This window comes from Taudactylus pleione, unplaced genomic scaffold (assembly GCF_031769625.1).
Source record: "Taudactylus pleione unplaced genomic scaffold, aTauple2 ptg000788l, whole genome shotgun sequence".
In the NCBI taxonomy this organism is placed as follows: Eukaryota; Metazoa; Chordata; class Amphibia; order Anura; family Myobatrachidae; genus Taudactylus; species Taudactylus pleione.
In genome coordinates, this window is record NW_028285190.1 from 2269753 (window position 1) to 2293464 (window position 23712).

Sequence of the window (23712 nt, forward strand, 5' to 3'; positions counted from 1 at the left end):
AGGAGGATGAAGTACAACAGCAGTCATCCTGAAGCAAAACGTATAACTGAGGCCTTGACTGCTATGTTGGTGTTAGACGTGCGTCCGGTATCCGCCATTAGTGCAGTGGGATTTAGACAATTGATGGAGGTAGTGTGTCCCCGGTTCCAAATCCCGTCTAGATTCCACTTCACTAGGCAGGCGATACCGAGACTGTACAGAAACGTCAGAAAAAGTGTCCTCAGTGTCCTGAAAAATGCCGTTGTACACAATGTCCACTTAACCACGGACATGTGGACAAGTGGAACAGGGCAGACTAAGGACTATATGACTGTGACAGCCCACTGGGTAGATGTATCACCTTACGCAGCAACAGCAGCAGCGTCACCAGTAGCAGCATCTCAGAAATGCCAGCTCGTTACAAGGCAGGCTACGCTGTGTATCACCGGTTTCAGTAAGAGGCACACCGCCGACAACCTCTTAGAGAAACTGAGGGAAATCATCGCCCAGTGGCTTACCCCACTTAGACTCTCCTGGGGATTTGTGATATCTGACAACGCCACCAATATTGTGCGGGCATTACATCTGGGCAAATTCCAGCACGTCCCATGTTTTGCTCACACAATAAACTTGGTGGTGCAGAATTTTCTGAAAAGCGACAGGGGCGTGCAGGAGACGCTTTGGGTGGCCCGAAAAATTTCTGGCCACTTTCGCCATTCAGCGACTGCGTGCCGAAGACTGGAGCGCCAGCAAACACTCTTGAACCTGCCCCGCCATCACCTGAAGCAAGAGGTTGTGACGCGGTGGAACTCAACCCTCTATATGCTTCAGAGGATGGAGGAGCAGCAAAAGGCCATACAAGCCTATACATCCACCTATGACATAGGCAAAGGAGGGGGTATGCACCTGACTCAAGCGCAGTGGAGAATGATTTCCGTGTTGTGCAAGGTTCTCCAGCCCTTCGAACTTGCCACACGTGAAGTCAGTTCAGACACAGCCAGCTTGAGTCAGGTCATTCCCCTCATCAGGCTTTTGCAGAAGCAGCTGGAGAAAGTGAAGGAGGAGCTAAGACGGAGCGATTCCGCTCGGCATGTGGGACTTGTGGATGAAGCCCTTCATTCGCTTTGCCAGGATTCCAGGGTGGTCAATCTGTTGAAATCAGACCACTACATTTTGGCCACCGTGCTTGATCCTAGGTTTAAAGCCTATGTGGTGTCTCTCTTTCCGGCCGACACAAGCCTGCAGAGGTGCAAAGACCTGCTGGTGAACACACTGTCAGCTGAAGCGGAACGTGACACGTCAACGGCTCCTTCTTCATTTTCTCCCGCAACTGGGGCTGCCAGGAAAAAACTTAGGTATCCTAAGCAACCCGCTGGCGGTGATGCAGGGCAGGCAGGACCAAGTTTGGACATCTGGTCCGGACTGAAGGACCTGGCAACAATTTCTGACATGTCTACTGTCACTGCATATGATACTGTCACCATTGACAGAATGGTGGAGGATTACATCGGTGACAGCATCCAAGTAGGCATGTCAGACAGTCCATACCTGTACTGGCAGGAAAAAGAGGCAATTTGGAGGCCCCTGTACAAGCTGGCTCTATTTTACCTGAGTTGCCCCCCCTCCAGTGTGTACTCCGAAAGAGTGTTTAGTGCAGCCGGGAACCTTGTCAGCGAAAGGCGTAGGAGGTTGCTTCCACAGAATGTGGAGAAGATGATGTTCATCAAAATGAATTATCAGCTCTTCCAGGGAGACCAGCCTCCAGAAGGTACAGAGGGACCTGTGGTGGTGGATTCAAGTGGGGACGAGTTAATACTTTGTGAGGATGAGGATGTACACACTGAAGAGGGTGAGGAATCGGTGGATGAGGAGGATGAGGATGACATCTTGCCTCCGTAGAGCCAGTTTGTGCAGGGACACATTAATTGCCAGCTTGTTTTGTGGGGGCCCAAACGAACCAATCATTTCAGCCACAGTTGTGTGGCAGACCCTGGCGCTGAAATGATTGATTTGTTAAAGTGTGCATGTCCTGTTTATACAACATAAGGGTGGGTGGGAGGGCCCAAGGACAATTCCATCTTGCACTTCTTTTTTTTCTTTGCATTATGTACAGTTTGGGGCCTAGTTTTTCTAACTGCCATCCTGTCTGCCACTGCAGTGTCACTCCTAGATGGGTCACGTGTTTGTGCCGCCCACTCGTGTCGCTTAGCATAGTCATCCAGCTACCTCGGTGCAACCTTTTGGACATGAAAACACTATTGTGAGGTGTGAGGTGTTCAGAATAGACTGGAAATGAGTGGAAATTAAGGTTATTGAGGTTAATAATAGCATAGGAGCAGAGAAACCAACAAATTCTGTGATTTTAGCTGTTTTTATGCTTTTTAAAAAAAAAATACAGATCCAAAACACAAAACCCAGAACCCAAAACACGGAAGGGTGGTTTTGGCAAAACCAATCCAGATCCAAAACACGAAGAAAGATCCAGATCCAAAACCAAAACACAAAACACGAAAAGTGGCCGGTGCACACCCCTAGTATTTACTGCAGAATCCAAAGGGCTTTAAGCAAAATTTGAGCTTGGGCAAATTTATCTTCTGATTTATGATAAAGTTGTCATTTCCCAGTACTAATAAAAAATAATAATAATAAAAAATTCATTAATGCCATTGTGTTTCATTTTATTGTGCTACTTAGGGTTTTTGTGCAAGAACTAGAAGGTAATTTTGCTATATAGCCCAGCAATTAACTATTGCTCCCTTTATTATTATTATTAATATTATTATTATTATTATTATTATATATTTTTTATTTTATTAAGTAGTTACTACAGTATATACAGTACTGTCTATTATAAACCCAATGCTATATCTGGATCCTTTTCTATCCTTTCCAGGGATTTGTTCCATTTTTTGTTAGCGCTACAGCAGGAACTACGGTTTACGGTGCGTTTGACCCTCTCGTCGCCATTTCTGATATCTGCAGAAAGTATAAAATCTGGATGCATGTTGATGTGAGTATCAGCCTCTACTCTTTCATTCAACTTAATTAATTTAAAAGTATTTGATATCAATTGTTTTTAACTAGATAACAACTATTAAGTTCATATTTCATACAGTGGATATTTGTTTAGTCTGAGGTGGTTATCTAGGCCTAATCAGGCACCTTCAGGATTTCTGGTCTGTGAATCGGGACAGGGGCATGTCCATGTCACCAGGGCTATAACTAGGGGCGTTAGACCTGTGCGTAGATGGTGCATATCCCATGGAGCTGCGTAAGCGCTGCCTCACAGCACCTGAATGTGGCTTGCAGGGTGCCTGGAATAGCACCCTCAGCCCGTAGTGTTACTGCAGAGCTGCCCGGGTCATCCATGGGACGCTCCTTGTAGGCACACTGCAGCCTGTAGATTATCTAGCATAGTCTACAGCAGGGGTGGGGAAACTTTTTTCTGCCGAGGGCCATTTTAATATATACAACATTATTCGTGGGCCCGGTGCAGGCCACGCCCACTCTGTGTGATGTCACACGGGGCGGGGCCAGAATCGCCGGTGATTACAGCAATGCCTGAAGCATCCTGAGGATGCTCCAGGGAGCTGTAAGGGCAGAGGTGTGACCGCCTGAAGCTTCCTAAGGACGCTGCAGGCAGCACTGCTGCATAGATTCTGGCTGCAGTGTGTCATTCTAGGCACCCTGCTAGCCAGATGAGGCTAGAAGAAAAAAGCTCAGAAGGCCAGACCAAATGGTTCCAAGGGCCTTATAAGGCATCCCCAGCAGGAGGTTCCCCATCCCTGGTCTACAGTATAAAACGACAATTGGTTGCTAAGGACAACATCTCTACTTTGACTCTCTTTGAGGTTTGATATGTCCCACCCATGGTCTCCACGTCCGAGCTCTTTTACCAAATGTCAGTCTTGTTAAAATTATGCTGCAGGTTTTAAAGAACATTAAAACAGGTTCAGCAAAAAAACAGCTGCTAGCTGCAATGGACTGTATACATTGGCAGGATATAACTGCTGTATATGCCTCTGTTGTAAACTTGGGATAAAAGGCGCTTGTATTTCCATAGCAGTGAGCGTGTCTAACGTAGCCTTTATTTAGAAGGATGATTTTTACCTTGGCAAATGTGCTTTTTCCCTCTTGCAGGCAGCGTGGGGCGGAGGACTGCTGATGTCGCGGAAGCACAGATGGAAGTTAAACGGCGTTGACAGGTGTGAACCATTTCTTTGTCGATGTATGGCACATTTTCATACATTAGCTGACGGCAGCAACAAAAGTGCAATATGAGCCACTGACGCGGGTACAGCAAGGACAGACTTATTTCTTGTGGCAACTTCCAACTCATTCATGTCACTGGGCTTTTGAAAAGGCTGCAGAGCGACATTTCCCCTAGTCACCCCCGCCATAGCTCTGGATTGGGAAGCAGAAATACTGTCATTGTGAAAAGAATAGTGGGTGAATGCTGTAATAGTGGATAGTAGAGACACATTCTATAAATTACATATATTATTAGGAGAGTGAGCAAGGGTCACATGTATAACATGGCTATACAAATCCCCAAAGCTTATTGTACAGTCAACAAACCACAGAACCCACAGTGTATCCATAGTCTAAATGGGCAAATGATGTTATGAACCCCTTTCACAAAAATAGCATAAAAATATTTTCAGTTCTAAAATTCATATTCACTTACATGTTTTAATAGCACAAAGGGGGAGGTATATCAAACAGTATAAGAGTGGAGAATTTGGCCAGTGGAAAAGTTGCCCATAGCAACCAATCAGACTGCCTACCTACCTATCTATCATTTTATAGACTGTACTTGAAAAATGCCACTTCGAAGCTGATTGGTTGCTATGGACAACTTCTCCACTGATCCACTTCTCCCCATTCTGCACTGCTTGATACATCTCCCCCAAAGTGTAAAGGAAGGTCTGTCACCAAATAACTTTTCTGTCAAATTCACCACTATTCTTTTAAATATGGTTAAAATGCTGATTGTAATAAATATTCTCCACCATACCTTGTGAGGGAAAATAAGTGCTGTGAAAAAATCAATAATAAAATAATGCAATAACGAATAGAACAAAATATAAATGCTATCTGCTAGTACCAAAATCCAGTAGTACTTTCCTACCTCCAGCAGGATTTTTGGAAGGAAAAAGTATTAATACCGCCACACGTGCATACACTATATTAATACACACACATGCATTATATTAATACCATTTTACCAATGGTGACTTGCCCCAGAAATCTTGTATCCATCACTGCTGCTTGCAGCGAGTTGGATACTTTAATTATCGAGGTCGTCCGGCCCCCGATAATTAACGTATTGAATGGTCCCCAATCCCCCTTAACAGTGGTGGAATAAGCTGCCACTCCAGGAACTCACCTTATCAACAAATGTAATCATTGACAACGATATTGGCCAATCTTGCCTTCATATTTCCTGGGTATAGTGACTTTGCTCCCTTACTTTAAAAAGCAAAATGCACATCAGACACTGCGGGCCTGATTCAGAGATGTACAGATTTGCAAAGCTGCACATAAGCGGCTGTGCAATTCCGTCCATTTCAGACGCAAATCTAGAAGGAGGTGTCAGACACATCCTAGCTGCATTTGCGATCCCAGTACTGCGACCGACGTCGCAGGCTGGAATCAGGCTACTGTTTAGATCAGGCTGCGGGAGCTGAAGCTTCCCGCAGCCTCACTGGGTGCTGCTCACTAAAGAGGCCAGGAATCTGTGTTCACCCACGCAGACCCTGGCTTTGTGCCTCCTGGAAAACAGGATGACACGCCCCTGTTTCCGGATACGGTGAAGAGACACACCTCCAAACACCTCAGCATGTCTATCATTGGGGGGTCTGTGAGCAAGATCACAGCACCTGTTCTGCACATGCACAGAACAGGTCCTGCACAGGTGCAGACCCCTCAACATTGGAGATGTACATTAATCATTGGAGATAAAGTACCAACCAATCAGCGCCTAACTGTCAGTTTAAAGGCTGTATTTGAAAAATAACAATTAGGTGCTGAATGGTTGGTATTTTATCTTTCTCCATTTTAACTGTTTCCAAGGCTTGATACATCTCCCCCTGTATTCTAAGAGTAGGGCTTAGACAGTGTAAATCACGCCCTGAATATGACTACTGTAGTGAGCTTAGCAGGGGTCAGGGAACAGTGTTACTAAGCAACAACTAATTGAAACAATACAATTTAATAAAAGTATGAACCACTGAATACATTTAGAATCCGTGAGACAGAAAATTAGTAGATCATTCTATCTGAGCAACAATACCTGGTGTGACACACTGATCTCTTTCCTGTACTATTGGTATCCATTTGGAACATTTTGACTCTATAAACAATAGTACAGGAAATATCATAATGCTGCTTAATATCATAAAATAATCCAGTAGCAGAATTGAGGCTACAGAAGGGAGACGAGCAAGGCAAATGAGCTCAGAGTGTGGGGATGTAGTCTATAGTTTCAAGTGTAATATTTAATCAAACGCATTTATATGTACTGGGGAAGCTGTCATATGCAATCAGAAATTGCTAAGCAGATGATTATAAGGTCTTTCTGCCTGGTACATTTCTTAGACAGACTTGTTCCTTGGGCAATATTGTACTAGTAGGAATAATTCTATTTTAGATCATTTGCATCCAAGGGCATTTTAGGAGAGGAGGGGGCACATGTGCAGTCTCCGTCTAGGGACCCCGCCTCTCTCTCTGGCGGCCAGCAGCGCACTGAGCGCAGCATCGGAGCAGTAGACTCTTAACACTAGTCTGTGCCCAGAGTGTACTGCACATGCGCAGATCACTGGGAAAATGGTGCAGCAGCCATTTTCCCGGTGATGTCTCTACTTCACATACGCAAAGCGCCAGGAAAATGCGGCAGCCATTTTCCCGGATGATTTTTACAGCGCTGATAGCACCGACGTGGTCCCTGATAATTAACATTTTGTCCCTGATAATTAACATTTTGTCCCCGATAATTAACATTTTATCCGAAAATCAGCTGTCTCCCCAGAACTTTTCACTGCACCTTTTGGAACAGTGTAACTATTGCGCCTCCGTGACCCTGAGTTCACGCAGGCGCACGAAAGACCTGGCTGCCATCGGAAGGAGCCAGACAGGGATGGAGGGTTTTAAAAGGATCCCTCTTCACAACCCAGGATGGGTCGTGCGCATGCGCTCTGGGCCACCATCGACCCGGTTGCGAACGCTCAGCGCTTGCGACCGGGTCTAAACCAGGCCCTCAGTAACTTATCCAATTAAGTAGTGATTTACAAGAGTGGAGACTGTAGGCCAATAGATAGAAATGGTGAGAGTTAGATACTTACTGTACATGACATAACCTCCCCCTTGGTCAGGAGTGACGTTATACCTGTCACATGCTATCAGCTGCTCTTGTGGCATTCCTACGGCAATGCTGCAGTGATTTGGAAAATTGGAATTAGACAGCACACTGTATAATTTCACATTGTGCTGTGGAGGACATCATTTCTAAATAAAACCTGTTCTATTTTATCACCTTAATATATAGACCTAGAGAATGGGCATAAACACTGGAAGTAATAGAATATACTTATTTAGAGAAAGAAAACATTTTTTACTACATTTTGTTTTCTTAAGAATTGTAAATCACACAGGTTTATAACAGAGAGACCACAAGCTCCACTGCTATTGAGAAAGCAGCCCCAGATTTAGCAATGCACAGCAGTAGCCTGTATGGGAAAGGAGCAGCATAAAACAGACCCCCCCCCCCCCCCACTAGTAGAGGTTTTCTGCTCCATGTTAAAAAAAAATGATGAGGCTCATCTACGGGCTACCCCCCCGTGTTTAACAAGAATACTCCAGTATGATGTACAAGGGGACCTAAGACCTCTGACCATTATATCTATAAAACAAAGTTAAATTAAAAAAAATACACACACACACAAATTTAAAGAAACGTAAATTGAATAAATAACTCCAAAATTCGTATTTATCCATGTATTAAATACTAGCTGGGCTACTCTGTGTTGCCTGGGTTGAATACTGGACCCTAAAGTACACCTGCAACCAGTCCATACCAACAGTTTATTTAGACCAAAGATGCTTCCAATTCCCCTATGTAAGCTAGGATAAGGAAATAGTAATTGATTCGCAAAGCATGCTTTGCAGACTTTTCATTCATCTGACATGCGCACTACAATTCTGTCATTGTGACATCTAGTGGCAGATAAATGTATTACAGTAGATGTCAATATCATACCTTGGAAAACACACTTGACACAATTCAATGTTTTGCCTGAATGTGTCAACCTGATTCCACGCAGAAAGTCATGCCAAATAAAATGTTAATTTAACACTTGCTGCATCTGAATTCAGAATAGACAAGAACTTAAAAAAATACATTTGGTTTATTGTTTACATAAAAATAAATATTTAATAAATCACACTATAAAACTATTTAAAAGCTGCCTGTTAGAGTAAATGTATATAGCAGATCAAATGCTTTTCCAATACTGAAGCAACTCTATTACGTTTTACATAACACAGACTGATATGAAGCAGGAATCTTTGTGATGAGTAATCCAAGATCATATCCACACTGAAGACACAAATTATTCATCATTATGGTTAATATGACCCAGTTGCAAATGATAATTGCTCTACCACCCAGGGATTAAAGCTTTTGAAGTACTGTATTTGTACAGTCTGATCTCTGACATATATCAGTGCTGAAAAAGTAGCTTTAGTCATTTGAGTCAAAATTGCCAAGCATGTGAAATTGGGGTGACAGTTGTTTTCTTAATGCAAAGAAGCTCCTCTGTGTTATTAAGACATGTATTATCACATGTGTTATAGCTTGACTGGTATATTTGTGTTGGAAACGAATATAATTTCTGGGTATTATGCAGGTAATTACAGTAATTTTACAGAAAATGAAACACTGTATGATTGCGTGGTGGCTTCCTAGTTATTCGCAGATCTTAAAGGATGATTCCACTTTCCAACAAGTGGCTTCCATTAAATATACAGTATGAGGTCCAAATATACATATTTTACCTATGGAATAATATTATTTAATAGGTTGCTCTGGGTTGCCGACACAATAATTCTGGTCTGGAAAATATTATCTTTGCTACAGATTTTATTTAAAGATGGAGATATCCTTTAAATCTGTTACTAAATAATCTTTTTCTACATATAAAGGCTAATTCTGAGTCGCAATCAAAGTGGCTATAGCTGCAGACAGCAGTCGAAACCTTATTTACTATATTGTGTTAATGCAAGAACCCAATGGGCTAATGCGGGGGTTTGTGCATTTGTAAGCAGAAACCCGGGTCTCTCATTGATATTATGCAGACCGTCCCAACAATCATCATCGGCACTTGCACCAGCCCCATTCTCAGTGCAAGAGATCTGTCAAAAACAGGCTTACCCATATACACTGTATCAAAAAAGGGGGAAGTTGTAACTCGTGCCTCAGACTGCAGCTCAGTCCTATCCTTAGGCACACCACTCCTATATTACAACTCAACAAAACTTTTTCTAGGATAGTCCACAAGTGCTGTCCCAACAAAAGAGGTATTGGTGGAATTACAATGCCTCTTTTGTTGGGACAGCGCTTGTGGACTATCCTAGAAAAAGTTTTGTTTACCCATATACACGACTCAGAATAGCAAAGAAATTTAAGTACGTGCCCATGACGTTCCTATGATACTCTCAAAAATCATGGTGGTTCAGTGCACTCACATTGTTGCCACCTAGTTCCTGCCCAGAAATGCCTAATTTCACAGAAAAACAGATCTGGCCTAGTTCTGTATGACTCAGAATTGAATGTACATATGCAAAAATGCATAAATTTGAATCTGCACATTTGCTGTATGCAAAAACTCAGTGTTCGCAATCTGAGAATAGAAATCAGACTCCAAATCTGAAACAGAAATCAGTCAGATGCCAAATCTGAGAACAGCAATCAGTCAGGATCTAAATCTGAGAACAGTAATAAATCAGACTCCTAATCTGAGAACAGAAATAACTCAGACTCTGAATTTAAGAACAGAAATAATTCAGTCTCCAAATCTGAGAGCAGAAATCAGTCAGACTCCGAATCCGATTACAGAAATCAGTTAGACTCTGAATGCGAGAATGGAAATCCGGCAGACTCCGAATCTAATAACAGAAATCAGGCTACAAATCTGAGAACAGAACTCAGTCAGACTCCGAATCTGAGAATGGAAATCAGTCAGACTCTGAATCCAAGAACAGAAATCAGTCAGACTCTGAATCCAAGAATATAAATCAGTCAGACTCTGTATCTGAGAACAGAAATCAGTAAGACTCCAAATCTGTGAACAGAAATCACTCAGACTCTGAATCCGAGAACAGAAATCAGTCAGACTCCTAAGCCAAGAACAGAAATCAGTCAGACTCCAAATCTGAGAGCAGAAATCAGTCAGACTCCAAATCTGATAGCAGAAATCAGTTAGACCAGGCAGACTTTGTATCTGATAACAGAAATCAGACAGACTCCAAATCCGAGAATAGAAATTAGTCAATTTCCAAGGCTGAGAACAGAAATCAGTCAAATTCCAAGGCTGAGAACAGAAATCAGTCAGACTCAGAATCTGATAGCAGAAATCAGTTAGACCAGGCACACTCTGTATCTGATGACAGAAATCAGTAAGACTCCAAATCTGAGAACAGAAATCAATCAGACTCTGAATGAGAACTGAAATCAGTCAGACTCTGAATCTGAGAACAGAAATCAGGCAGACTCCAAATCTGAAAACAGAAATTAGTCAAATTTCAAGGCTTAAAACAGAAATCAGTCAAATTCCAAGGCTGAGAACAGAAATCAGCCAGACTCTGAATCTGAGAACAGAAATCAATCAGACTCTGAATCTGAGAACTGAAATCAGTCAGACTCTGAATCTGAGAACAGAAATCAGTCAGACTCTGAATCTGAGAACAGAAATCAGTCAGACTCTGAATCTGAGAACAGAAATCAGGCAGACTCCAAATCTGAGAACAGAAATTAGTCAAATTCCAAGGCTGAGAACAGAAATCAGTCAGACTCAGAAGCTGAAAGCAGAAATCAGTTAGACCAGGCACACTCTGTATCTGATGACAGAAATCAGTAAGACTCCAAATCTGAGAACAGAAATCAATCAGACTCTGAATGAGAACTGAAATCAGTCAGACTCTGAATCTGAGAACAGAAATCAGGCAGACTCCAAATCTGAAAACATAAATTAGTCAAATTTCAAGGCTTAAAACAGAAATCAGTCAAATTCCAAGGCTGAGAACAGAAATCAGCCAGACTCTGAATCTGAGAACAGAAATCAATCAGACTCTGAATCTGAGAACTGAAATCAGTCAGACTCTGAATCTGAGAACTGAAATCAGTCAGACTCTGAATCTGAGAACAGAAATCAGTCAGACTCTGAATCTGAGAACAGAAATCAGGCAGACTCCAAATCTGAGAACAGAAATTAGTCAAATTCCAAGGTTGAGAACATAAATCAGTCAGACTCAGAATCAGCCCCATGATGCTGTGGTATAAGACGTTGAACAATGTTGGTGGGAAATAAACAATACATGTACATGTAACTTGATTAAAATTAGATTGTAATCAGGTAGGCTTGGTGTTACATCTGTTACTGCCCTCAAAAGGTGTTTGTTTTCCTCCACACACTTCATCAAGATGTAGCTATCTAGCAAACCTCTACCTCGTCACATAGGCCATGTCAATAAGATTGATATATGTATTCAACTAGTGTTTATTCTTTACGTTTTTATGCTGGTCTGCATACATTAGGAAAAAGTGCTAGAGAAACAGACTCCTCACCTGTCCACAAACCCTGACCTGATTGTAAATTTCCTACTCTAAAACTACCTTTTCAATTTAAATTTTACATTTTATTTGACTAAATTAATGATGCAGCATAACGTACTTCTTATAAAGTAATCCTGAAATGAGGCCATGCAGCCATGCACTTTGCGCAGACTCTCAGGCGGGTTGGGTACGGACTGCCGGCGCTCGGGATCCTGGTGGTCAAAATCCTGATGCTGGCATCCCAACAGGGTTAGGATACCGACACCTGTCAGTAGGTATCCTAACCCTTTCCCTCTCCTTACTCCTAACCCTCCTTCCTCGGTGCCTAAACCTAACCTTCCCGCTTAGTGTCTAAACCTAACCTCCCCCTCCCCGCACCCTAAACCTAACCCTCCACCCTTAGTATATATGTAGTTAACAAACTACAGTACCCGGCGCTCCAAAATAAATGCCAAAAATATTAATATTAATCATCCACCTGCTAGCTAGTAGCAATCTTTGATCTAGTTAGGACCAAATAAATTGTATTAACCTGAAAGCAACAAAACTGTGTAGCTACTGCGCAAGGTGGATAATGATACTATATGTCTACACAGAAAATCGATCGCATTTGTGCTCTCTGTAGAAATGGATAGGAGACTGGATGAATAAAAATCTCTATTTAATATCCAATGAATACACATATATAAACAAACATGATCACAAGCCAATAAATAATGGTTTCTCTAGATGACACTGTATGATGATGTGCCAATAACTGTTTGAGTGGCAAATCTGATGAAAATGGTGTCAACTAGATAGAAATCTCAATAAGTGAACACATGAATTAGAATAAAAGATATTAATAATAAAAGGGTGCTGGCGTCCCAACTCCAATATATAAAATATAATATATAGAATTTTGCTTGATCTCTAAGTAACCAACGGTAATTACTATAAGCGTGGCCACGCTATTTATATACAAACATTCCTCATCAAAATGGATTGGAAGTTGTTAGATACTATCTAGAAACTGATGAAAGTTTCTCAGGAAAACGACGTGACTTTGTATTAAATTCTATATTATTTATACTCACAATTATTTTTTATTTGAAAACACTTATTATCTACAAGCACTTGGAACGGCCATGGGGACCAGGTTTGCGCCGAGTTTTGCGAATCTCTATATGGGCCGTTTCGAAGATGAGTTCATTTGGAATGGTCCATATGGAGATGACCTGGTCCTCTATGGCCGTTTTATTGACGATTTATTTATTATTTGGAAAGGGGGACAAACACGCACACAAGATTTTGTTAATTATCTGAATAATAATAAGTACAATCTCACTTTTACTCACAATTTTAGTTTTGACTCTATTAATTACTTGGATATCGCGCTCTCAATACGAGATGGTGTTTTGGTTCCTTCAAATTACGTTAAACCCATAGGTGCAAATAATTATTTGCACTACAAAAGTGGACATTACAAACCTTGGATAGAGAATATCCCAAAAAATCAGGTATTAAGATTAAGACGGAATTGTGCTGATACTGACGATTTCTGTATTCAAATGGAGGAAATGATGACACATTTTAGAAGAAGGGGTTATTTACTAGAGTATTTACTAGAAAGTGCGATAGCTTATGGCAAATCAACGTATTTAAGTAACAGTTTCTGTCAATTTATCATTTCATATTTCCTGCATACTGCCGAAAATAACTTGGAGAACAAAAAACTATTTTTAATTGTGGGTGGCGATTCCATAGTATGATGTGTTTTGAGTAGATTCTATAACAATGTTATGAGATATATAAACTTCTCACATTGATTCACCTTGATTTATTTATAGAGCCAATTCTGTGACCTGGAACCCACATAAAATGATGGGTGTTCCGCTCCAGTGCTCCGCTCTTTTGGTTAGAGAAGAGGTAAGTTTGCCTTTTAGAAGTTTAATAAGTTATATTCTTATAGCATTGTAACAAGGTTAGGTTACATCTTCTAATTATGTCCTGTTACAGGTTAATATCAAGAAACACTCATAAAAAACACTAACAGGAGTTTGTAAAAACATCGGGCCTTAGAGTTGTACGCTAACGCCGCTGCTCCATCTGTGTATGCAGATGCGATGCAAATGTTACAGCCACCAGTAGGTGTATTAAGACGACCACCTGCGTCTTTGCAAATTCAAACATCTGCTTAAAATGGCACTGAATCTGCGTACATAGACGCAGCATTGGTTGCAGACAGTGGTGGCTCCAGAAGTGGTGGGGCTGCAGCACAGTTCAAAATTCAAATAGGGGAGTCACACCAAACGCTGCCAAACATAACCAGCCAAGACTCACTGGCAGTTGGCATGGCTTCCCTATATGATATTTTGGACAGCGCTGCAGCCCCACCTCTGGAGCCACCACTGGTCACAGATCATTCGATTGCTACAGTCCTGAGAAGTGGTCCCGCAGAATGGCCATGATAATTGAGATGCAGAAGCAGTGCACCATCAGTAGGGAAGAGACCACATCATCTTCGAATCGTGGTTACATCTCCTAGCTGGTCTGGATCCCCAAATAGGCCTGGGCCTGGTTACTTCGCATCTGTCCCTAGCATTCTCAGTGCCCCTGACAGAACCTATAAACTAATATATAGAATATAAAAGACTATGGACCTCATTCAGAGTCAGTCGTTGTGGCCGCACGGTCGTACGCCACCGATGTTCGCTAAACTGCACATGCGTAAAGTTCGCAATGCGCGTGCGCAAACTAGCTGTTATGATCAGAAATTTCTCTCTCCTTGAACACAGCCAGGTCATTAGTTTGAGTGACAGATTGAACCGTTTGTGGTTGGTAACAGGGGAAGGTGCTTGAAAATGGGGGAGTGGAGATCCGAACGCAGGCGTGCCTAATTATGCGAACAGCGTTTAATGGGAGTGCATAATTAACAAAGTAGTGTCATGGCACATGTGACATGGGAGGTTTTTACACTGACTTGATCGTAGTGCTTAAGAGAGGGTATAGTCAACCTTAAGCTCTACGACCAGCTCCGATGGTTCCAGATGCTCGCGATTAATCCTTATATCCCAGGAGATGACGTGTTTTGTGAACGAGAAGGGGGCGTGATTTAGTCTTACGGCCGCTTCTTACCCTCGGTCGTTCAGCTAACGATCTCATCTTAGGACCGCAACTTGTGATCGCTTAATTTGCATATCCGGCCCTTTTCCTCTACGACCGTGCGGCCGCAACGACCGACTCTGAATGAGGTTCTATATCTACAGCTGTCTTGCTTGCTATTTCATTATTGTCCCCAAAGATTAGTGATGTGCTTTCAGCAGGCAGTCACAGTTTTTGCTAATGGGAAAAACCTAATGTATGAATCCTGATTTATTTTCTAAACCTCATTATTTACTGTTTTAAACATAATAATCAGTAGCTCCGCTGAGCAGCATTTTATTGACATGTACTGTATTAAAGAATATGTCTACTTTGAAATGATTTTCGTTCCCATAGAATATGGAACATATTTTCTGTCGATATACATTGCAGTGAGCAGTAAGTGATGTATAGATTCTCCTTACTTTGTGGCTTCAGAATGGTTGAGAAAAAGATGAGAGACTGCAGAAAATATAATATACTGTAATGGGTTTATTAGCGATGGGGATTATGTGAGTCTCTACACCTCTAAATGCTGCAATTATTTGAGATTTTAGAGGACACATCTAACAGTACTAACATAGTAGTAAGTGCCACCTATATATACAAAAAGGCTGCAATTACTATGGCTATCTTCTCTCCTTAGAATTTCCAGTGTTCAAAATTTACCATGTAACATTATTTTTCTGCATTGCCCACATTTTAATGTATGGCGTTTACATATGAGGAAAATAGGTCATTTGTATAATGGTAACATTATAACATCTCAGGTCATAAATAGCTTACTTTCCATCTAATACTAATGCACTCACGCTGATCACACGAGATGTAGTTAATATACCTACATGCAGCATCCTGGCTGACAAAATCCCGGCGCCGGAATACCAACAGTAGGTGACATGTCAACGCCGGAATTCCGACAGCCGGAATGCCGAATGTAAGTATAGCGGGCATGTTAGGTCTTAGCCGCGGGGGGCAAGGGTTAAGTTTAGCCTTCACAAGGGGGAGGTGCAGGGTGTACGGTGCACATGGACCCCTGGGTCCAGGGGGGCCCGCACCGCACACCCTGCACCAATAAAACTTACCTCTCTGGAGTCCCATGTCGGCTCTGGTGTCTGCGCCTGTAAAAAATGGCTGGAAAATGTCCGCCATGGCCATTTTCCTGTTGTATGCGCAGTACAGGGAAAACGGCCACCGTGGCCATTTTCCTGGTGACCTGCGCATGTGCTATAGACTCTGGGCACACTCTAGTGCCCAGAGTCTATAAGTGCGGCACTTGCCACACACTACTCAGAGTGCAGCTGGCCGCCGGATGGAGAAGAGGGGGATCGTGATGGAGACGGCACACTGGCCCCCTCTTCTCTAGAAATGCCCCTGGGGGGGTTAGGGTTTGGCTAGGGGAGGGGGAGGTTAGGGTTAGGTACTAGTGGGGGGGTTAGGTTTAGGCACTAAGGGGGGAGGATTAGGTTTAGGCACTAATGGGGAGAGCTAGGGTTAGGATGGGGTGGGGTAAGGGCTAGTGTTAGGGTGTAGGAACAGAGGGTTAGGGGGAGAAGGGGGGAGGGTTACTATACTTCTTGGACCCTTGTCGGGATCCTGAGCATCGGGATGCCACCATCGGTAAATTGACAGCAGGCATTCCGACTGTTGGGATTTCATACCCATTCCGATCCCACAGCCACATTTTGTCTTAGGCTTATATGATGCCATGATGATTGAGTATTCCTCCAATTCAGATTCCTAAGTGATAATGTATACTGCATGTGCTGTGTCCTGTATGGCTGGGCTACATAAAGGGGCACTGGGCCTGATTCAGAGATGTAGGCTATGCCGATTTTTTGCAGTTCAGCTATTATTGCCCATCTGTGCATGCGTCTGAATCACACTGCGCAGTCATCAAAGTACATTACCTTAGTTGCTCGCAGAGACTATTTATTCGCAGAGTGATAGACAGTCAGGGAGAGTTTGGAGGACGTAACTGTGCAGTGACAACAAGGAACGTGTTTCGTGAGCGTTTCTCACCCTGCAACTGCGAGCCTGTAAGCAAGGAATATGGCTCCAGCATCTCAATTCTCACGCCCATTCTGCGGGACCATAGGCTCACTCAGGACTTCAACAATCAAATGATCTGTGACCAATGCTGCGTCTTTGTACACAGATGCTGCGACAGTTTACGCAGATGATTGGATTTGTTAAGCCACAGGCGGGCGTCTCAGAACATTTTCGTTTATTAAATATACGCTAGTATCATAGTATATAGCATATCAAGTCAATTAAATAAGTTGAAAATGGTATAAAAAAAATATTTTCCAATGGGCCAAGAGTTAATGAGTTGGGAAATAATGATGTTGGACCCCAGGCCTAATGATGCTTCTCGTGACACCTTTTACTGAAAATCTGGTAGGGGGAGTAACATAAAGTTATAGCCTGCATTTGTAACCTATAGTTATAGCCTGCATTAGTAACCTGACATGTTTCTGTTCATGTAATATGCAGCCTATTAAGGAGAATAGAGCCGCATGTGAGGCCGTTAATATATTGTGTTGCCCGATACATCTGTATTATTTCTACTTCTAAGTCTACTGTGTTATTAAAAAATAACTGACTTTATTCTCCAGGGATTAATGCAAAACTGCAACCAGATGCATGCATCCTACCTCTTCCAGCAAGATAAACATTATGACCTCTCCTATGATACCGGGGACAAGGCTTTGCAATGTGGGCGCCATGTGGATATTTTTAAGCTGTGGTTGATGTGGCGAGCAAAGGTAATGGAGAGTTGAATACACGCTTTCATGGCTACTTAAGATGATCGGAATACCAATATGTTGTGCCATATATCCAAAATGTATTTACTAAGCGGTGGTATCTTTTCAAAGCTGCTGAATGATGGTGTATCTGTCTGCAGGATTAAAAGGGAAATAATATTACCTACAAAAGACTCCAATTCGTGCTTGCATATAAATCCGGGACTTTGTCTGCATTTAGATTTGGCCACTCCTCTGCGGCTGCCACTATCCATCCACTTATGAACGTAGCTATCATCACTGTCCAAGAGCATTTGCAGCAGCCTTGAGATGAAGTTAATAGTTGTGTAGCACTGATATAAGTATTGTATACTGTCCTGGCTCCAGTATTCACACACAAAGCCTCAATACGCCATGCGGCGCAAGATGAAAGAAAAAGAAGAAGAAAGATGGTCTAACATGAATGTACAAAAAGAGTTCTTTGCTGTAAGGCCTGCTTGGAATTCTTGACCACAAAGGGTGGTGATGGCAAATTCATTAAAACATGGATTAGCTGTCTTCCTATAAACAGTAGAGAACATCAAGGGGGGTAATCAATTCAATTATCCAATTTCCATAAATGTTCTAATAAATGGTTTGTACCAAGGAAAAAGATGTTTTCATTATGAGCATACTGTAGGAAAGGGTTCCTCACTGTAATGCTGCATACACACGGGACGATTCGCTCCATGAGCGACATCGTCCCGCATGTCCCGGGCAGGGGTGTGCTCAGTGACGTTAACGACACTGACCACAAACACTGAACGATATCATGAAGGATATCGTTCAGTGCCGGGCTCCCTCCCTCATTAACCTAACATGTTCAACCTGACAATATCATCAGGTCGGACGGGAGGTTCAGACGTTGAACGATAACGACCAACTACAATTTGGGAGCGCGCATTGGTCATTATCGTTCATCATTTTGGGGCAGAAACTGAACAGTTTTTTGGACGACTGAACGATAATGATATCGTTCAGTCATCCAAAAAATTGCTGCGTGTTTATGCACCTTAAGGCTGGCTAATCTGTGAAGGTTATGATGAAAAAATTAAATGGATACCTTTTTTGCACGGAATGGTCTTTCTAGTCATAATCAATAGTCAACATTATGGGGGCAACTGAACCTGACAATTTATTCAATTGCTATTTTGGGGAATTATTTTCCCTAAAAATCAAAATTGTGTTTTTCGTCCCTTGGTTTTTGCTCCTAGTTATCTATGCAAAAGTTCAGAGGATACCAGGCAGGGGCATTACGATGGACTGGTGCCTCCAACCAGGGTGCAATTCAGAAGGGACGCACGATATGTCTGGCCTAACATCAGATTTGGGAGGGCATTGAAATTTGCCTGTCCAGTTGTGATGTCACTGTCTGCGATTTCAAATTAGTATAGGTATAGTATCCAACTTGGTGTGCAATATTAGGAATCAGGCTTCCCAAGACATATAATTAAGGGGACACCACACCCCTTACTGAAATACTGAAATAAAGAAAAATTTATATGTCTGGGTGGGCGCCACGATCCCAAAGGGATGTGAATGCAGAAAAGGTTTTTAATTTCTAAAAATGTATTCACATATAAATCACATATAAAACCATCAAAAATACTTCCCAAAAACAATAATAGAAAGATGCATAGATAATAGAGAACAAATGTTCCAAGAACTCCAAAGTCTGTCAACCTCTGATCTAATTACGATGGGCTTAAGAAGCAACTTAGGTCCTGAGAGAAATACCTCGGCACAACCACAATGGGCTTGGATAAAATGGTGAGGATGCAGGCTTCAAATGTTGTCCTTTCTAAATGAAATCATGCCGTCCAAACAACGCGTTTTGGATCTATGCTCCTTCCTCAGGCTTGGATGGCATGACTGTACAGCTCAAGGCTATTTATACCCCATCCGTAGGGCAATTAAGGCAATAAACCCCCTCCAATTTCAAGGGTTCCATCAGGGTTCTGTTCGCCGGAAGTGACGCGTGCGTTCCATTCGTCAACTTCCGGTTGTGTTCAACGTGGGAGAGACACATGCATTCCATTCACTCATTTGCGGTTGCGTTACAAATGGTGGCCATTTTGTTGAAGAATTCCGCTTTGCCTTCCGGAGCTCTGAAAACTTGATGACACTGGTAATTTAAGCTGTGGAATGGTCTTTCAGCATGTTCCCCTATCTTCCATTACCTATTAACTAGGCTGTACTTTGTATTCCAGCCATGTCCATCCCTATTACCGGAAGTGGGGAACTCTCCATAATTTCCATAAGATACATGCAAAAATACAAAAAATATATAAATTAGTAAAAAATGGTATAAATACTAATGAGATCACTAAGAACAATAAATAAAGAATAAATAAAGATTAATTCAATTAAATCAATTTATTCTAAGAACCATTTTAGCTCAAAATCGTTTGGATGGAGAGTATTTAGAGTAAAGATCCATCTCATTTTGCTTTGAGCTAATTTAGTCTCTACATCTTTACACCTCCAATTGCTTTTTACCTGTTGGATACCCAAGAATCTAACAATGGCTCCCTCACATGCGTCATGAACAGTGGAATGGGGTGCGATTTCTGCAGCCAGTGTACGGGTGGTCGGTGGGTCGCCCGTACATACACCAGATGCACGATATATCTTTCAGATAAATCAGCATTGACAGGGCTGCAGGGCCTACCTGATATGTCTGTGAACGACATTGTCATGTACACTGGTGATATATCGTATGTCGATTGAACAAACAATATATCGACAAGTATATACCCAGCAAAAGTGTTTATCAAAGCAATACATCATGTTTACCTGCAGTTGGTATTACTCATTCTAAACTCTTAGCTTCAACAGAGCCAGGGCATACCGCAGGTTCTTTATCTTGATAACATATTGTTAAGATATCAGGAGACTATGCGCAATGTGCAAGACCACTAACATAAGAAAATAAGCACATGGATAAGCCAGATCAACCTCATGTAGGCACCAGGGCATCTATGGCACCCATTTATATTAGGTTGACCTAGTGGTCAGGGCCAGCTCCAGGTCTACTAGCACCCTGTGTGAGAAATGTTGGAGTGCCCCCCCCCCCCCCCCCACCAAGTAATACCTTTGTTAACTGAACAAAAATAAAATATTTCTTATGTTTTAATGACAGAAATCAGAGTGGCACATACCTGACAGACTTGGCTGAACTGCCTACAAAAGAATGGGATGCTGCTGCAGTTTTTGCCATGTACATCTAGCGGGCAACATTCCTGTCTGCTTTGGTTCTGTAATAACCAGCCACAAAAAGCAACAACACTGTTAGAAAATAAATGAGGCAAAAATGTATACAATTATTAGACACACATTGGCCCCCACAGTGTAAAAAAAACCACACATTGGCCCCAACAGGACAAAAAAAACACACATAACCCCCCACAGGATAAAAACCACACACATTGGCCCCAACAGGACAAAAAAAACACACATAGGCTCCTGCAGGATAAAAAAAAACACACATTAACCTTACCAGGACAAAAAAACTACACATTGGCTCCCACAGGGTAAAAACAACAACAACAACAAAATAAAACTCCTTGATGTAATGAATTGTAAATGCCCCCATAGGAAAAAAAACAATGATGCAATTAGTGCCCCCACAGGAAAAAAAATAAAACACACATTGTCCTCTAAATTCAATTATATGTATTCCTTTCCACTCAAGGAGCATATTTTAATCTGAACTATAGACGTTAACTGGATGGGTCACATTTATATTTGACTTTACACACTATCACACATACTCCACCTACTCACTGCAGACACACACAGTGCTCCTCACCAGCCCTCAGACTCAGCTCAGTAAATGCCCACTGCAGTCAGTCACAGACAGTGCTCCTCAGCTAGCCCCCCTCCCCTCTCAGCACCTAAAGCTATCACTGTGGTCCTTACCGCCTCTGCCACTGTTCATCCCTACCCCATTCTAGGACTCGCAATGCTGTCTGCTGAGTGGCTAGCTGAGGCTGCGCCTTCACACTTCACTGGTGGTGCTTCTCACTCTCTGCACACCCCCCAGGCTCACTCTGCAGGCCCCTCTCACCAACACACCACCATCGCTGGCGGCGATGCGTGTGTTAAACAGCAGCCAATGAGAGTCAGATAGACTCTCATTGACTGCTGCAGCACCCACTGCAAGAGCCGGGCGTCCGTCCGGCTCCTGCAGTGGGTAATGGGACAGACGTCATGACATCATGACGTCTCTTCCATAATGCTGAGCGTGCCAGCCCGTGAGGACTGGTGGGCGGCGGCGGGAGTGGTGTCGCGGACCGGAGCAGCAGCAGCGTGGATTCAGGTAAGTATATTTTTATATTTATTTTTTTTAAACCTGCCTGCACTACTGGGGGGCACAACGGGGGAGGGGGGTGGCTACTACTGGGGGGACCTCTACTGGGGGTGGGGGCACAATGGGTGAGGGGTGGCTACTACTGGGGGCATCATTATTGGGAGGACCTCTACTGGGGGGGGGGCTACTACTGGGGGCACTTAGTCGGCAGGGGGAACCTCTACTGGGGACTACTGCTTGAGGGGGGGACTACCACTGGGGGCATTATAAAAGGGGCCTACTACTAGAGGCACTGCACTGGGGGGACCACTAGGGGCAATAATAGGAAGGGCCACTACAGGGGGCACTGCATTTGGGGGGGCACTACTGGGGGTACTGAGTAAGGGGAACTAATTGGGGGCTGTATAAGGGGGACCACTACTGGGGATACTGTATAAGGGGCACTAATATGGACCTGCATAAGAGGGACCACAACTGCATACTGGGGGTACTGTATAAGGGGTACTAATAGGGTTAACGTGCATATGGATAGGAATATTCAGCGTGAAAATAAAGGGGTGTGTCATGTTGACACGCCCCATTTTTAAGTGACCATGCCCATTTTTTGCCGCGCTAGCCTTCGCCGCGCGCACATCGGGGGGGGATCCCTTTTCAAATATGCCCTGGACTCAAAATACCCTAGTTACGCCACTGGTCCGCAGGTCCCACGGGCTGCACCGCATCCATCACTAGCAGTAGCCAGAGACAACATCTGCCGCTGCCGGCACTGTGACACACTGTCACCTCACTGACACTGTCTGACACCCTGCCCAGACCACAGCTCAGATGGATTAGACTCACTGCACAGGCACAGACGGTGTATGAGAACAGATGCTATGTCTTTAATGGTCATGCCTGGCCCACCCAGCGTTGCCCGATCCTGGTTGGCTGACAATATAGGCACATGGGTGTGTCCTCAAGCAAGGAAGCAGGGTGGGCAGCGGAGACAGGAGCAGGCTAGCGGGGATTCAGATAGCACTTTAGTTAAAGGACCAATCAGAGAGGGAAAATGGCGGCAGTAAATCAGAGAACCCACTGTGGGTGGCGCCCTTGTGTTGGCGCTCAGGTGGAACATGCCTAGAGCCATGCTTGTGGTAGCACCAGCCTCTAAGAAGACATTTATTTAGTTATCATATATATATCGGTCATATGATTTTGTAAATTGTGATGATTTTCCTCCAATTTCTTTTTAGGGAACTGCAGGGTTTGAAGTCCAAATCGACAAATGCCTAGATCTTGCAGAATATCTTTATAATAAGATAAAGAACCGAGAAGGATATGAAATGGTGATTGATGGAAAGGTATGTTGCGATTTAATATTTAACTCTAACATTGTTAGTTTGGATTGAAATCTTTAGCTTGGGGTTGTTACATATTAGACAGGTACATGTTAACATTGCAAAAAGTGAAAGAAGTATTGCACAGCATGGAAAATGGGGAGTGCTGGACAAGAAATCTGGAAGATAAAATTGTATATTACCCTGTACATTACTGGCTGATCTTTGGTGTTGTATTTACAAGCAGCAGTGATGAAGATTGTTGGCAAAATGTAATAACCGGCAGATTCTAAACCCCAGAGGTTTGAAGGTGGGTTCTAAATGACACCAAAACGCTGGCTACAAATTTTATCCCTAGCCCTGTTG

General features: G+C 42.9%; 1 protein-coding gene across 2 annotated transcripts in view; it reads left to right on the forward strand.

Annotated features, from left to right (window-relative positions):
* Positions 1-23712, forward strand: part of GAD2 (glutamate decarboxylase 2) — a 131290-nt gene that overhangs the window by 102713 nt on the left and 4865 nt on the right. For both annotated transcript variants that reach the window (XM_088457844.1, XM_088457846.1), the window contains exons 10-14: positions 2873-2989; positions 4120-4184; positions 13639-13717; positions 17551-17700; positions 23263-23370. In XM_088457844.1, coding sequence (XP_088313970.1) covers positions 2873-2989; positions 4120-4184; positions 13639-13717; positions 17551-17700; positions 23263-23370 — 519 coding nt within the window. The remainder of the gene's footprint in view (positions 1-2872; positions 2990-4119; positions 4185-13638; positions 13718-17550; positions 17701-23262; positions 23371-23712) is intronic.